General features: G+C 44.9%; 1 protein-coding gene across 1 annotated transcript in view; it reads left to right on the top strand.

The window, feature by feature from the left end:
• The window catches only part of mnat1 (MNAT1 component of CDK activating kinase), a 32500-nt gene that overhangs the window by 9134 nt on the left and 5364 nt on the right, over positions 1–18002 (top strand). The window contains exons 6-7 of the mRNA XM_010788382.1: positions 1165–1296; positions 10216–10337. Of these exons, the coding sequence (XP_010786684.1) occupies positions 1165–1296; positions 10216–10337 (254 nt within the window). The remainder of the gene's footprint in view (positions 1–1164; positions 1297–10215; positions 10338–18002) is intronic.

The raw sequence follows: 18002 nt of genomic DNA, 5'->3' as shown, positions 1-18002 counted from the left end.
TGTTTAAGGCACGGGGCCTGTTGACTGTAGGCAGATGAGATCAGCTCCGACCCCCCCCCAGGGGGAACCATCCTGAGCTTTGACATCTGTACATCCCTGTGGTCTGAGAGCTCACTGTTCTCCCACATACACTAACATTGAGATTCTTCCTTACTGTTTGGGAAGCTGTGGTTCACTTATCAATATTACACATCTCTGTGAGCTTCTTACTCATCCTTGAATCTTCTTCTCTAATGTAAATAAGGCTGTGCCAATCTGATCTTCACTACACCATTATCACGGCCAAAGTATTCATGATCACGCTGTTATCACAATATTTAAAAGAAAATGGTTCTAACTAAATATATTGTTATCACTCAAATTCATCTTCAAATTAGTTTGTGTGTTTCTCTCTTTAGACAAAATTATACCACTTATTTATGTGTTTTTTAAATTTATTTACACAATATCATTATGTGTGTATTATTAATGATAACAATATTTAAATATATTTTAAAGTCACAGTTAATGTCAATACCCATATGTAGCATCACCTTGACCTTAATTTTACATCATTTGACTTCAGGTTTATTATTTCCTGGAATGCGTTATCTTTTTTTTCTTAAAATGATTGCGAAATAGGCAACTTCTTAACCATGGGATGTCATCGTTACATAACATAAGTGACTGTGTTTAAATGTTTGCAGTCAGACCAGGGCTTATAAGTGTTTGAAGACACTTGGTTTACCGTTTAATGCTAAGACACCTCCAGACTTTCCTACCGTTGCTGTCCACCCCATCAAAAATATGTCCTACGTCTTCAGTGAACAAAGTGTTCAGGCTTGTGTTCTTAGACCTCTGTGCTTGGCAACACTCCACTGGAGAAATTGAAATGTCCGACCTTGCATTTAATGGAGGTGAAGGCGGCGCAGTGCACTTGAAGCAGCGTCCCCTGCACTGTCACAGTTTGGTTGATATGGCTTGCATCAATATTGTGGTCTGAAAGGACCCTATGCATGCTGATAGGGGAGGGGGGGGGCTGCTGTTTATTTATCTCTTCTCAACATGCAACAGTTACAAAGGGAGCTGTCCTCAACATTTAGAAGTGTCAGCTGCATGAGCAGTTCCCCATTAAGCACTTTGCTAAACATCCTCATACATCTTTAATCCCATCTGTTTCTGCAGGAGAAGTCTCAACTTCCTGCCACCATCTTGCTCGCTCAACACAAAGTCCGTGCTGCCAAGCTGGAGACGCAGATCGAGCAGCAGAAACTGGCCGTCAAACCTACAAACCTATTTTCAACTGGAATTCATATGGTGAGTGTGACACTTCAGACTCATTATCTCTTCAACCCCATTTCATACGTACAAACTCAAAGTGATAGGTGTGTGTGTGTGTGTGTGTGTGTGTGTGTGTGTGTGTGTGTGTGTGTGTGTGTGTGTGTGTGACCTTCCAGCATGTGTTTGAAAGCTTATCAGATGCACAATTATGAGGAAGTATTTCACCACTCTTCGAAGTTATCAAGACATAAATCTTTTTTTCACTTTGTTAATAAAGAGGCTAACAGTCGAAATACAGATTTAAATCTACAAAGACATATTTCGTAACAACTTGTCATGAACACCGGGTCTATCGATCCAAAATCATTTCTTGCCATGATTATTTATAAATGTTCACTGTCCTTTCTCTGGAATAATCTAAACCAAATCTCTCAAATATGTGCAGGTTTGTAGAGTCTCTCTGCACTGGGACCCCATCAGCAGAGAGTGGCCTCATTTAAATGAATGAGGGCGCTACATGTTTTCACGCAGGGGTAATGTCGGTCTGAACACGACCTTGCATGCATTTGTCAGAGTGGGCTTTGCTGCTTCGGGTGAAAGCAGGGTGAGCACGGTGAAACATGAGAGCTTGGAGAATCTATATGTATCATAAATAACAAATGGCCACTATATTTACAATGCGCCCATGCAGGTTAAGGTTGCATGGTTGTATACCTCGCTCTGTCTGTGGGTCTGCAAAGTTAAATACTCAGCGTGACTTTAGTTCAGTACTAATTTAAACTTCACGTGGACTGCTTGTTGACAATACAGCGGTGATAAGAGCTCAGACCTTCAAAGGGAGGATGTTCCTTGGTGGGGGGCTTCTTCCTATTGAACAGGGCCCTTCAGTCCTGTCATCACATTCCTGTGGGCGATCAGCGGGACACACAGAGAGAGAGAGAGAGCATGGGGGCTCACAGCTCTGTGCTCACCGTGTCAGGAGAGACATTATATTTGGCCCTCGTTCAAGTTTTCAGTCGTTTATTTTCATTTTACTGTGATGAGATAGGCTGTGTCATCAACCCCACCTCTTCCCAAACAACCCTCATGAGGCATGGTTGTCTTCCCACAGTTCACTGATGCGTGGGAGAAATATCTGCTTAGCACTCACCGTAGGCTCAAACTGGAGCACGGTTTTTGGTTTACTCTGATACAACCCAAATATCTCCTTTCCCCTTCTTTGTTTGCCTATCCTGCCTATCCTGCCTATTTCAATGTGTTTTCCACTGGTTTGGCTCGTTCGAAGGTCTTGGTTAAATAATATGATGCAGTAATAAAGTCAGACTTTACAAAAACATTAATTTAATCATTACACCCCAAAGGAGCAGCTGGCTCATCCAGCACAAGTGGAAAAGCATTGAATCGGTCCAAAAGGAGGATTTGGTACTCTGACTCTCACCCCTGATATACAGCATGAAGTTAAACTTGCTGATGGAGAGAGAAACAGCACGATTGTGTTGCTCTTGGCTTCCTCTGCGGCTGTTTTTCCTCGCTTCTTTCTTCCCATTTCTCTTCATCCTCCCGTCCCAGAGCTCCTGTTGGTGTAGCAGAGCTCCCACCATGCATCTGCTGCGTTGGACCCAGAGACTAGAGTCGGGGGAACGTGTGGGTTTTGGATTTCCCTTCACTTCAGACTCCATAAGAATGACTCCTGTTTGACTTGGTGGGGTTTCAGCACAGAGCGGTGGATTCCTGCAGCTCGCTGGAATTCATTTATCTGCTAACTTGCGGTCCCTAGTTCCAAGCAAGGCTTCGGTTTTTCCTCAGCAGAAATTAGGGGAGGCAAATGTAAAAGCACATTTCTAAAGCAGGGCCACATTTCCATGATGTGCCTCTTTTAACATTTCAGATGAATTGTGCTCCTCGCTTCACTTACAGGAATATCAATTAGTGCTGACATTGATCGATTAATCATTTAGACGGAAAATGCATCACATAATTGCTTTTGATAATCAGTCATTTAGTTTAGTAAAAATGCCAAAAAGTCACTTGTAAAGTTGATCGAGTGTGAGGTGTGGCCTTGTTCTCCGTTTCGCAGCCTTCGCATCAACAATAACTTTGGCAGACGCATTATGTTTTTAGGTTAAAATAGGATACAATTATATTGTGAGGATATACGACGGCGAGGTGGTCATTTTAGTTTGGCATATTAAAGTGATTTCTGATTTTTTTTTTTTAGACAAAACTGGCGATTTTACATTGCGTCATAACGGCTCTCGGAAGTTGTGATACAGTTTTAATGAACAAATAATAGATTCATTTTAAAATGAGAATATAATAAGTTATATTGACAATACAAATACTCTCTACTAGAAGCTGCTATCCATACTTTGTTGTGACGCACATTCTCAAAGCAGGACCTGCTGTGACAGTGATGAATGGTCAGAGGGCTGATGCATGACCTCTTGTTTTTTCATCTGGATGTTTTTGGTGATGTTCAAGTTCTCCCAGTCAGGGCAAACAGAAATTCATGGTGCCCCTAACAACCCCTCACCCGCCACCAGCTGCCCTGACATCACTTCAGCCAGCTGCCTCACCCCGGGCCAAGGTGAGCCGTCACCGGTGGAATGACATATCTGCCTCTTTGAGCCGTACGATCCCTGGAACGTGAGGATGCCAATTCTTCCTCAGCTTCCCCAGGCTTGATTTGAAGTGTGATCCAACATTGCATCTAGTTGTGTCATGTTGTTTACTGCGAACATGCAAGGGGACATCTCGGCTATTCTGGCACTACTCTCCTCCTGGGTGATATTCCAGGAGAGGGTGAAGGGGACCCTGATTCTTCAGTTTGCCTGTATGGATGGTTAAAAGCAGTTAGCCGATCCTGAGGGAAAGTAGTCTCGGTCCAGGTGTGATGTGAGGTGGGATGGGCCTGGTCTTGCCTCAGGAATGGTCTTGAATCACTCACTAATCCCTCACTTTGTAGGTACTCTATTGAACCGAGACACGCACACACATACCCTTGTGCGGATGAACACACACACATAAATGCACACCCCCCTCACCCAGTCTGAGTATACATCCTTTGAAGAATAAAGTGTCTTTTTAAAATAGACGTCCGCTGATATCAAAAGAGACTGTCTGTGTGGGAGGGAGGCAACTATCCGCTGTTTAAACAGGTTGCTTGTTGTTGTCTGACACATAAGACCAGCCCCAGTGCCAGGCACGATGACAAGAGTCCTGCTGACGTGAAGAGTCATCACATTTGGCACCTTTTTAAAGGTTTGTTGTTCTATAAATGTGTTTTGATTTAAGCCTCCAATGAGTAATTGTGTTTTATTTAGTATGTAAGCATGCTGGCTTTGTTTGTGCCAGTAATTGTACTGTGTTTCCTAGTTAAGTGAGGTCGGGGATGTTCTCAGCTGCTACAGTGTCCCATTCCTGAAAGCGGTGACCGATGGGGAATCTCTCCACCTTGGGGCAGCTTTCAGCGCCATCTTAGATGAAAGGTCCCAGGTTCCTGCACTGCATGGCCCCAATCCACTCCTCATAAGCGGCTGAGCAGCTGACATACCTGACGAGGCCGGCATGGGCACCTAATGAAAGCATAAAACGCACACACATAAACAAAGAGCAGCTTGCGCACACAGTCAGCCAAATGTGGGTGGAAAGTTTATCCCTAAACATAGATGTGTGGCCAACTGAAATAACCCTGGGTTCTCTCTGGCTTTAATCCATTCTACACTTAGGCCGGTGGTATTTGACTACCATAGAAAATACAAACACAAGTGCACACTCTTACACTCACGCTCATGCTGTGAGTTTGTTTGCTAAGTCCTGATTTACTTGGTTAAGTTGTCCTCTACAGTGACCTCTCTTCGGCAGACGCACTCCCTCTGCTTTAATTTTCTCTAGCAGGCTTGCCTAACCTGTTTTACCTGTGAGATTTACGCTACATACTCCCCCCCCAACCCCCACTCACTCCTTTACTATCTTCAGTGTTATCTATTTTTCATTTCCTGTATTCACACTCTTATGCAAATAGTACCAGACACATTTTTGTTATTTAATTAAAATTTCTGTATAAAACATTCACAAACCAATAGGTGTGACCAGTAGGTGGGAAAGGCCATAACCCTTTAACCTTTCACTTTTTATTGGATTGCTGGTATGTAGGTTGATAGCTGCAGAGGCTTGGTGAGAGGGGGTCAGCTCGGGGGGTAAAGTAAACCCTGATTGGCACCAGCACATGTGGTCATTCACACTTCTGCCCCTAGCTTGGCCCTGTTGGGTTGGCCTCAGCAACCCTCGCCCAGGCCTAGCCCAGCCCGGCGGAAAAAGGAGTTGTCGGCTTTAGGGGCTTTGCACTGGGGCAGCTGCCACTGGACAGGCAGTTATATTTAAACTTGTGAGGCGAGGGGAGGCCCAGTGTGGGCAGCAGCGTTTACACTTGCTACTTGCTGCTCACCGGGCCAGTGGGAAGCCCAAAGCTCTTTATCCAGACAGAAGCACGGGCAGTGCCAGGGCAGAAGATGGAAGTGAGGGCTGAGGATGGGATGGCCCCTAACTACCCTTATTAAATGTAACCCCCAATACAATGCTGACCACTGTTCTAATTATCACTTTGTATATTAGTGACAAGGGCCCTGCTGCCTCTGGAGCTCTGCTGGAGGCCCCCGAACCCTCAGGAACCACCACAGAAGTGTGTGTGGTTATATGTGCATGTGTGTATGTGGTCTGGAGGTGCTGATGGAGGGGTTAGTCTCTATGCGACCTTGATGTGTCCTGCTGATCTGCAAATTCAGAGGAGAGTTGGGGGGGCCTGGAGAGTGCTGATGGTCGTGCAGTGTGTGTGTGTGTGTGTGTATGTGTTTTTCCAGCACATGTCTTAGTGCTGACCCATGATTTGAGCTGTTGACCAATGAGAATTTAGACAACATTGGCATCGTGAGCATTGGATAAGACCTCCTTCACCACAGTGTCATGTTCTGTCATAAACAAAGTTAGTACACATGGTGAAAGAATTAAAGGAGAAGTTTTACTTAAGAACATTGGGAATCGTTGATGGGTAACAAAATAAACAATGTGGCTTAAAAAATACTACTTTAAAAGTGAATTTTTAGGACTGATCGAGGAAATCTACTTTATTTAAAAAATGTAGTAGCACCTTTGACCACAAGGCTCTTGTTTTTAATTAAGACTTAGGTACATTGGATGCTATGCCCCAGGCACAGACCTGTCAAACTTTTTTAAGTAATGTGACTTTTATGAGACCCCTGTCCCGTAAAAGTCACATGCATGTCTGCCATATCACTCTGTCAGATGTGTTAACCCTCTTGCTTTCCCAGAAGGGATTGTGAAGAAGGACAGCGGAGTTGAGAAAGAGTAATGTGACAGCACAGCACGAGTCAAATGAACCCCCCCGCCAAAGATGCGTAGAGCGCTAAACAGTTTTCCAAGCCAGCACACCTGTCCCCTACACGAGGACAGGCGACAATGACGGCTTCTCTTGACCTTTTTAAAACGAGTCCACTCCTAGAAATTGATGCTGGTATTGCCCCATCACTATAACTCAACCTGGAAGTTAGATGTAGGAGGATCACAACCCCAGAAGAAGCAGGACGACGACGACTCCCTCTGGCACGATGGTGATTTCCTCAAATCATCCTCCCCTGCTGTTTTTATTAAGATTGATGACCTCCAGAGTTTCATTTTAGAGTCACAGGGGTACCATGAGACTCTGAAATATCAGTTATACACAAACTTGAAAGCATTTTGAGGGCACACATAATCTTGTATAGGTAGTAAGGCGGGCCTCTGAGATGTGAAAAGCAGATGTTTGTGTTGGCTCTTCAGTGGTGTTGTTCAAGCGGCCCCTCGTCCCTTAGCCATTTCTGCTTTGCTGGGCCTGGGTGAGGGTCACCTTTCTCTCCCCCTCTGTTGCCTTCTTTCACCGGGGCATTTCCAAAACAACATTCACATGCTGCAATTCACACACGCTTTTAATAGGACATGATGAGTTCCTGACTGAAAGTTTCGGCAGAGGAGGTGGAGTGGAGTTAGGCGGACAGCATGACTTGCATGACAGCTAAGATGTACTACAAACTTTACATTTGCCATTTTTGGTCAATATATTCAGAGGAGCAGAGCCTGTCCATGTGTATGCATGTCTGTGTTTGTTCCTGATGAAGTGTCCTTGCCAGTTTTCAAGGTGCCCTTACAGAGGAATGCAACAGAAATCTCCCAGACTCCCTGGCTCTGTTCTGTCTGTCGCTCAAAAATCTGATTTGCTGCCCTTTAGCTATCTGCAACTCCTAATTTGCCTCTCTTTCACTACCGCTCCAACATTGTACACTTTTCTTCTCCCTCCACCCCTTCATCCCAGCGCGTCTCTTTGATTGGCGCAGCAGGGGAGTTAACCAGTGCTGAAAGTCTGAAAGAAGATGGATGGAGAGACTGAAGGAGTGTGAAAGTGAGGGAGAGTGACTGAGTTTGAGTTGGTTTGTCTGGGTTTCATTAGTCTGTGGTGGGGCTCCACTGTGTTGGATGAATGGATAGGACAGGATTGGGGATCCCTGGCACCCTGGGGTTAAAGGTTGAATGAAAAAAACAGAGACGCCTGTGTCTAGCATTTGTGTTTTTAAAGGAAGAAATGAACAATGTAAAGCTTTTAAATCCTATTTTAAAAATACGGGCGATATGTATCTGTTCTTGGTCCATTATTTGATTGGCTTTTGTGGGTAGTTCTTATTATTTTTTACACTGTAAGGGAACCATCTTGGATACATGTTAAATGATCCATTGAAGCCAAGAAGCAAGAGTTTGATGTTGCTTACGTGAGTTAATTTATAGTATGAAAAATAATGATTTATTATAGCAAATTGTGGTTTCATAAGCATAAGGTTTTGATGCCAAAAGACATGTTGTGTTTTGAGCAGATGTTCCCTCACTATTTCTTTGTTAAAGAAACCCACTCTTCTACTGTAAATGTAACTGTCGCTACCCCCGCTGCTCCCCCTCCTGCATGTTTAAACCGCTGAACGCAACAGGTTGAGGCTCGTTCTGCCAAAATACTTTAAAGTCATTCTGCGAAGTGGGATTAGAGGGTATGGGTAAAATCCTAAATCAGAGTGAATGTCATTTTATATTGCAGTGTTGGTATATATCGTGATATAGTACATATTCATAAATATCAAAGTGTTAATGTCTTACATATGTAGACAGGCGTGTCTTTTGTTTAGCTCATATAATAAGTGAATTACCTGACATATGGAAGTACTTTGGTATGATATTGTTAACATTGTCTAAAAATGCAATCCTGCTGTAAAATAGTCGTGGTCATTGACTTGCACCATCGCATACAATGACTTTTCAATTTTAAATGACTAACCTAAGCTATTACTGACTTAAATAAACGATGATTATGTTCTCGGTGCTACATAATCTGTGAAAGTATACACATTTATTTTGTATTAGAATTATGTCATGTCGCACAAAAGGCACTTAGAAGAAAAGTGTAGAAAAAGAAATACCACAAAATCCTGGATTGCTTTAACAATACATATTGATCTTGTATAACATTGTAATGATACAGTATGAGATTTCTGCCTTGTCGGTAATTGTTTGGTTCACTATCCGACTCACTGGCCTGGTTTGAACAATTACCACGGGGTTGTGTTTGGCTCAGAAACTCTGCATCCACTGTTCATCCCTCAGTGCTTTTGTAACTTCCAGCTCAGCTTTGGTTGCTTTACTTCCCCGTGTGTGTGCTCGCAGGGCGGGCAGTTTGAGGCCGCTGGGCACATGTTACTCGTTTAGTTTGGTTTTCATCAGCTCCCCTCTGTGTTGTGTTGTTCTTACTCCCCCACTTCTCTTTTCTTGTCTTTTTTTTCTTATCTTTTTATCTCTCCTTTGTCTCCAAGTTCCTTTGCTCTCCTCTAAAATAGTTGGTGTTTGTTTAGACATCATCATCTTAATTCCAGGTTTGTTTCATGATCCTGGCTTGTCTTCTGAGTCTCTTTACTTTAATGCTGGAGAAAACAAAGTGGTCTGACGTGGTGCGGAAATTCCCCTTTAATGGCAGAGCCCCAAATCGAACAATTCTACACTGTCCTTAAGAAGTATCCTGTTTCTCACTCAATCACCATGGTCAAGAGCATTAGGAACTGGAGTACCCCGACTGAAATCTCAACCTTGACTACTTATGGATCGAGTTTTTTATAAAACAGGCTACATTTTCTGTGCTTGCCACTGCAGGTCTTAAGGCTTATGTTTTTGCAAACAGTTTTTAGTTGAATAATCCTGAGTATTTGCTTAACTTCAGTAACACCTGATTTACCTTGATTGTATCCACCACATTTTTTTTTATCTCTGAAAACACAATGCAAATAACAAACAATCTCAGCTAAACCCACACAAATGTACTTCCTGCACAGTGAGCCTACCGTGCCAATGTTAAGTTAATATATTACCTTTCTATTCTTAAAAGTTGATTTGTCTTTTTTTGGTTTCATGTAAACAAGCAATTTTTTGTATCCAAAGTACACTTTCTGTTATCTGGATTTATGTTTCCTCACCAGCCCCTTCAGTTCTCCTGCGTGATGTTGTGTTAGTTTCTTCTAAATCAGAATCAGATTCCTATCAGAAATAGCTGTTGAGTTGCCAGCAGTGTGTTGACCACTAAAAACATGCTCAGGGATTGTCATAGTGAGGTCTGTCCACTAAACAACAGTGCCTGGGGAAAGTTAAAATGTTGTCAGACAAAACTCCCATTGCCAAACCAGTCCGTCAAGAAATGGTTGTTGTTAATGCTGCGGTTGGATTGACATTCAGCCTTTTCCAAATAGTTTTTTCCTGTTTCCTTCATTGTGATTGTGCCATAACCGTAGTTTCCAGTTTTGCTGCACACTAAGCTAAGACAATGAAGATTATTGTTCTTTGTTGATTGTGGATTTTCTGTTGTTTTTTTATTTTCAGCGACAGACAGTGTCTCTTCAGCCTGTTCCCAAGATAGAGGAAGTTCTGTACCAGTACAAGGCCCTTCACGTTGAAACCTACGGACCCCTAGTGCCTGAACTGGAGCAGCTGGGCAGACTCGGGTACAAACTTATTGACACACTCACACATCTGCCGCACCCATTAACTATGAGTTTTCACCTTTGTAGATGAGCAGAGTTGTCATGTTGAATGATAGAAGATAAACCAATAACAAGTCCATCATGTCCTCATTAATTCTTTGGAAGTCTCCTTGAAAGAACTATGTCATTTTGCTGCCAAGTAGGCTTTAGAATAATAGAGACATGCGTTTGAGACTGTTCACATTCATTAGTTGGGTCGGATTTCTAAGCAGCTGTATAGTGAAATTTCCTTAAAAGAATTGGTCCATTAAGACGCAAGTAATTGTAATTAATTAAGAACCTCTCAAATTTCCTTGAAATTGATACCAAATTAAAAAGATATTTCCAGGGACCTACCTAGGAAATTAAAGTTATTTTCTAGGAAGTTACAGGACTAGTAAAATAAATAAAAAGGTTTTATCAAATACATTTAAATTGTGGAGTTTTGAATTTCTCCACATAGTGTTTGTATTATAAAGGTTTTGGTTTTGGGCTAGAGAGCTGCTGGGAAAGCCTGGCTCATCTCACTTGACTATCCTCTGATTAACTGGGAGGGTGAGAGCAAATGAAGGGGAGGAGGGCTGGGAGAACGAGAGAGAGAGAGAGGGAGTAACAACCATCGCCCTGCCACAAGCCGCCACAGTGCCTCTGTAGGAGTGTCCATTAACACACACAGGAAGTGCTTTCCCCGACGGCCCCATTGGGCCAATCAATCCAAGACGCCATTGGTCCAGTCCTTGCCGAATGTAAGCTATCCATCAGACAGCCCAGCGCCCTGCCATCTGCACTGCAATCGGCTGGCACTGAGGCCTGCCCACACACTGAGAGTGCCCCACTTTTATTGGGTGACAGGAGCAAAACGGGGTCATATTCTTAATTCTTTTTGGCCGAGCGCATTGACTCTCAGCGCTGCTTCACCCTGACCATAACCTTCATTTGGCTGAGATGTGCGGATTTGTACATAATGTCAGCATGTTTGAGATGAGGGTTTTATTCTTCTTTATTCTCTAGATAAAAGTAGCTATTGACTTTTGTTGTACAGCCACATTTACCTAATTACCTTGAAAATCACCTACTTAAGGTGAAACGTTTTCCTTAAAGGATTGCGGTGGAGTTTAAGCAGAATAACTGGTACTTATTTACATTATGTATTCAATGAAGTGCTGAGGTCCTACTTCTTTTGGCCAGGCTGATCAATATGCAGATGAAACGCATCTCACAAATTTTGCTGCGCATGGGCTTGGAGCCCTCAGGGGGGGGGCGAGAAGGGTCAGGGCGGCGGGTGGAGGTTGTGGCGCGTTGTGTTTCAGCAGTTCGAGGGCGTGTCCGGAGGCGAGGAGGACCGATGCTGGAGAGGAAGGACTCTGCCACTGAGATAAATGAGGTTCAGTGAGGAGCACCAGTCCCGTTGGTGCAGGCAGCGACACAGACAGGTCCGTTCAGACAAACCACAACTCCCAACATGCAATGTGCTGTTAAGTAAAACCAAAGAATAATGCTGACACTCTCGCGCTGTAGGCAGTTTGTGATTCAGCTAAGTTTGAGGTTTTCTGCATGCAAGCACAGATATACATAGATGATCAAGCTTCAACATACAAGTGCATACCAACAATGTCCCTTAAACCTGCTGTACATTTAGTGTCACACACACTCACACTCACCCCTATTATTGCAATCCCAGCATTTTGGTCACAATGGAAGTTGTGTGATGTGGTAGGTATTCACGAGTGTGTGTGCAGTGGAAAGAGTATGCAAACAGCATTCAGAGGGTGAAAAGTGAGTCCCCTGTGTAGAGCGCTGCACTACAGCTCGGGCCCTATGAGCTGTGAAGGGAATATGCCTGTACGTGTGAGGAGATGTGCATGTGCCTGAGCGTGGATGAGGTAAAAGGGGCCGTGAGGGGGCAGGTACTTATTTTAAAACACGCCTGTTTGTCTTGGTCAAGTCCCACAGTGACAGCAGCACCACCGGTGATTTGTCTTGCACCCAGCCATCAGGAGAGACTGGAGAGCCGAGCTCACACACCCCCTCTCTAGTGGCCCCGGGGCCTCTGGGGCCGGTCTCTTGCACAGGAAGTCCAGTCAACACAGGACTGACTGGAGCCGTGCTTTTCCAATTTAAACCCTTTCTTTTCTGCTACACAGCTCTCATTCTCGCTCTGTCTCAGTGTCTTTTTCGCCTTGTCCCTTTGCCCCCCAAAAACCGCAGGAGTACTGCAAAGGCTGCCAGGAAAAAGAAGGGCCACGCCTCTTTCACTGTCTCCCCCTCTCTGTCAGCTGTACCTGAATAAATATGGACTGAGCTGAGCTCCTATATTAAAGACAGCTGCCTCAATACTGGAGTGGAGTAAAGCCTGCATGCTCAGGCAACAGGGGCCTTTCAAAAGTGCCCATTCAGCTTCTACCTCAATGTCTACCTCCTCTTCAGGCACACACATATAACCAAATGCTCCTCCCCTGATGTGCATAGGTGCATGTGATTTGCCAGAGGATAGGACCCCTGCTCTGTGAGGTTATAGGGCTGTCGATCTCATCGAGATACCCAGAACCATGCGTGAGCGGTGAGAATTATGAGGCAGCTATGAATTCAACATCACTGCCTGTAATCCAAATGTCCTGCCATGGCTCCTTGCTTTTATGTTGAACAGTAAAAACCTCTAATAAACAAAATCAAAGTAGAAGTAAATACTGCGCTTGGGACGCAAACTAAAACATATGATGTTTACGTGGACATGGCTGTGATATGAATCCCAGCACACAGCAGCCAGGGAATGAAGCGGTAGCTATTTTAACTCCTGCCTGCTGATGGACATTACCCGAATGGAAGCACTACATCAAAATGCACAGCACCATTGAAGTCACGCATGCATTATAATTCAAATATATCTTGTTTTTCGTACATGTGCTCAGTAAACACACGCTCATGACCTTAAAGTTGTATTTAGTTCCAATTTTGTTTGTGTGTATATATGTGTGTGTGTAGATGAGCATCTGGGTTTGAGTTTGTTGCCTACAAGAAAAAAGCTCTACTGCGTAGGCGATGAAAGACTTACTGGGATCTTGGACAAGGACAAATCATATGTGGGGAAAAAAATGGGGGAAAGAGAAATTGGCTTCAGAGCGTTGAAAAATTTGACTTAAACCTCAAGTGCTGACAATGAAAGCTAGCCAGAACAGTTGTTTGTGTTGGCACAGGTCGCCCTGAAATTAGCCCATCTCTTTCTGACAGAGGTTGCTCAATACGCTTCGCAAAATGCCAGTGTGTGTATAATATTATAAAGTTCTGCCTCTTCCCCCACTCCGCATTGCTTTCTATAATTGGTGGAAAAAGTGAGTTTTTTTTGTTGGGAGCGCTTGTCAAGCATCATTCTCTTGTCGGCAGGGTGAAGGAGAGCAGCTGAATGAGCAGAGTGTTTAGTCTGGAGATGGTCTCCTGGGGATACCCTTCTGTGCACGAGGAAGTAGTCCTCAGATCACTTTCTCTCCCTAGAACAGACTTGCGACTGGCGGAGGGGTTAAATAGCGATGGATAGTTTTCTATCTCCTTCATTCATAAACACAGAGGACAACCAATTGTATTCATCCCCTGGAAACTCCCCCCCCAAGTCTTCTTTAAAGTGACTCGATCTTTGTATGCACATGCACATGGACCCACAGAAGTACATAAATCACTTGTGCACACACAAACATAGGCTGGCTATGTTTAACGTGTACTTAAAGGTAGCCTGCTCACTGTTCTGGTTGAGAGCCAAGGGTTAATGGGTCTCTGAGTGATGCTCTCCTTCTGACTGTGTTCTCTCGCTTTCCAAGCATCCCTCGGCGTCTGCGTGTTTATGCTAATGGTGTGTGTATCTGTTTGTTTGTTTGTTTGTGTGTTGGCTTATACTGCATGTTAAGTGCTTTGGAGGAAGGGAGATATCCAGAATAGTCGTTGGTGCTATCACAGCCTTCACTTCCTGGCAGCGGGCTTTGCTAGCCTCTCCCTGCCTGGTTGGCCTGACTCCAGGTCTGAGCTCTCCATCTTTCCAGCTCTGGTCTAGCTGTCCAAAAGCACTGCCAGTGACCCTGGATTTGGCTCATAGACTCAGCAGGACCACTAAACATGGTCCATAGAGTACTCATGAATCCATTTCTGCCATCACTAAATTGGTGTATATGAGGTTTAAATTGCATACAAATCATTCTTTCCTTCCCCCGCGTTCCCCTCTGACTCTGTGATGAAAGTGGAAGTCAACCATGATATTCTTCTTTTTCACTCAATAGAGAACAGCAACTCCAGAGGAATTTATAGAGACGGCCATGAGTAGTTTTTTCCATGCATCCCAGGTTCTCTGATCCCTGCAGGGCGCATATCCATCTGACGGGCCTGGAAGGGTGGGGAGGGGGGGGTGCGGGGTCAGAGGTCACTGACTACGGGGGTGCAGCACCGGGATGTCAGAGTGCCCAGACTGACGGGAGCAGAGTGATGGCACCTTGGAGAGACGGGACTCCTATTCTTGGCCTCAAGTAGTCCTCCACTCTCACACTCTGTCTCGCACAAACATAGCTTTGATGCTAAGTTATGAGCTGAAGAACGAGGCGCCGGTTAACATGACCTCAGATGAACTCACTCAAGAGCAGCATGCTTTGATCTACTTTTACTACTATTAGATAATGTCTCAAGGCACATATTCTGCTCTGAATCAACCAATTAAAATATTCAATGAAATTGCCAAATAGGGCCTTTTTATAGGAAACGTTTTTGTTTGGCTTTTGTATAACAATAGAACATTTCCTGAGAAACCTTGAGCTTTCTCCCAAAACCAAGACCTGAAGCTGAACTTGGTTTTCCAGATATTTGATATCTTCTTTTGTTCCACTGTACACACTCATTGCGCATGTCACTGTATGTCTTAGTAGATCCAGCATTGCCAGAAGCTATAGGAGTCAACGCAGTGCTTCTATGGCCATTTAAGTTCTTCCATAGCAGCTGAACATCTCTCAGATTTATTATTTGCATAACCAAAAGAGAGTGCAGACACAATACAAGTGTGGAGGTTTAAGCTCAGCTATTTGACTTGCAAACCTGTCTGTGTCAACACAATGCCCCATCTTCCACCTTGCTTTGATACTGAGCTTCTTGTACAGTAGGCGCTCGTCTGTCTTCGTTTCTAACTAGATCAGAAACGGAGTGGAGCGTGGCCACGGTCCGACTCTTCACCAGCCCCCACCCAGGCCATTATCCCGTCTGCCTCAGTAAACAGACCATTAACAGACAGAGCTGGTGGAGGCCAGATCACTATTGTTTCCCATCCCATAGATCTGTGCAAATATTGATCCTCTCTTGAAGTACGAGTCAAAATAAGCATGCGCTGTAGTCGACTGGAGGCTTTTTACTTGTGTGAGTCATTCCTGACCCAGAGAGCGGGCGGAAACAGGGGGAGCATTACAAAATGTCAGAGCGGGAGAAACATTTGTCTTGTGTGTATTCTGGTCATCTGTAAGAGGTCTGCTTTTAGTGTTATTGTTTTCCCTCTGTGGGCTGTGTGCCAGACAGACAAGCAGTCTCCTCCCAGGACGAACGCAGGCCAGGCCAAACCAGGCCAATGCCAGCGAAGGAGACACCAGCGAACAGGGAACTCTGACTATAACAGCGCCTCTTGCCTGCAGGTTTATTTGTGTCACAGCCCAGATGCGACAGGGTCAACCCCCAGCAAAGGGTGAGGTGATGTCTCCTGACTATTTTAACACACGCTGACCTGTGTAGAGGTTTTGCAAAGCGGCCGCACACTTTCTAAGCATGATGCGGCTCATAACTCTCTGCACACACCCTCGAGTTGTATGTGGTTTTTCCACACAAACACCAACAGACCTGAACTTTGCCTCTCTCTTTCTTTTTCACCCCCGGGGCAAAGGGCCTAGTAATGTACAGGGGGATTAGCTGGCTCATTTTCCCTCTTAAGAGCTGAAGAAAGAAAACAAACTTCCGTCATGTGGGGGTTTTGACTGTGGGGACTTGCCACGCACAGTGGTAGGATTTACTTCTCCACTATGACGTATGAGTTATCACCCTCCCCCTGCTGCTGTAGCTTTCCCTGTTTACTCTTTTCCCATCTTTCTTCCTAATTGAAATACTCTTGTGCTCGCCACGGTGCTTGAGGTGCTTCAGTAACTGATACCTGTGGAGGCGACTCGCCCCCCTCGGGAAAACTCTATTCTTCCTCTCCGTATCGCTGCTCTATTCCCAGGATGTTACATCTAACTGTCATGGCTCCTTTGCTGTGCATGTATGGGTGTGCCTTGTGCTAGCGGCCATTCACTGCACAGCATATGTCCTTCCATTGTTTACGGCCCCATTTGGTTAACGATGACACTGATGTCATGTCATTATCCTCCCTCTCCAGTCTGCTTTGCCTCCCTCCTCCTTCCTCTATACTCTCCAGGGGGCAAAGTTATCAAGTGGCAGCTCAGGAGACGAAAGAAAGATGCTCTCTGTATCAAGTGGCCAGCGGGATGTCTGATGCCTCTCCAAGCCCCATGGCTGCTGCGGTTAGGTGCAGTCAGTCGGCCTCTACTGCCCCCATCAGGTCACACAGAGGAGGTGCAGGCCGACACACATAAGAGCCCTGGATGAGTAGTGACAGGTGACGCTGGGACCAGGAAGTGGAATTTGGGCACAATAGGCCTTTATCGTGGGCACCTCCACAATGCTGTCTTTCATAGACACAAAACAAGTGTACCTCTTAGTCTTTATCACTGATACAACGAGCTGCCTTCCTGACATCTTACAGATTGTCAGTCCCCTAAATGAGAGTGTATTCCTATAAGTGTTTAAGTCAAGTGTCACCCAAAGCTTCTGTTAACACTCTAAACATGTTCTCCTCTTAACTAAGTGTTAGCTACACCCATGTCCCGCTCCTCCTTGCTTTCTGGATGCAGAGTCTGTCGGTGGTAATGATAAGAAGCACGATAATGGATAAGGGGTCTGTAGGCTCGTGAGGATATGATGTAACCGCACCGAGCTCCCCTCAGACGCACTCACAACTTGAGATAATCTGGTGGACAGTGGGTAGGCTGATGGGTGAGGATCTGTCTCACACACTCGCACGTCCCAGAGGAAGCTGCACTCAATGGAAAGGAGTGTGACCTCTGACCTGTGGTGATGAAAGACCGCTGTTGATAGATATAGTATACCTGTGAGAGTCCTCTGTGTTTGGCTTGTCTGCGGGGGGTTTTGTTTCTGGACTGCAGCCTGGACCAATTCACACGTCCCGTGCTGGTAAAATTCTGCTCCGTCTGTTTCACCATCAGTATCGATACAAACAGCTTTGCCCTTACAAAAACATGTATTCACACACTTGGAATTGTGTAGACACACATGGGGGGGCATAAGCACACATCGCACATCCACACAATGTGCTCAGTGTGCTGTGTCTCTCACAGGGGTACATTTTCTCTCAGGGCAGAGTGTAGGAAGGAGGGGCAGCAGTGCTGTGAGTGTAACCGGATCTGCCTTAGGAATGCAGGGGGTGTTTTTGGAGGACTGGAGTGGAGTTTGGGGGGTAAAGGGGGGCTGACTTAAGGGGTAGGATGGGTGATTAGGGGGTGACAGCTGAGTGCTGACCCCTCTATAATGACAAATCATCTGGCAGGTGTGTGGCTCTGCCCC

The sequence above is a fragment of the Notothenia coriiceps genome, unplaced genomic scaffold, assembly GCF_000735185.1.
Source record: "Notothenia coriiceps isolate Sejong01 unplaced genomic scaffold, NC01 NC01_scaffold00031852, whole genome shotgun sequence".
In the NCBI taxonomy this organism is placed as follows: Eukaryota; Metazoa; Chordata; class Actinopteri; order Perciformes; family Nototheniidae; genus Notothenia; species Notothenia coriiceps.
Note: the sequence above shows the minus strand (reverse complement) of the source record. Positions and strands in the feature narration are given on the sequence as shown.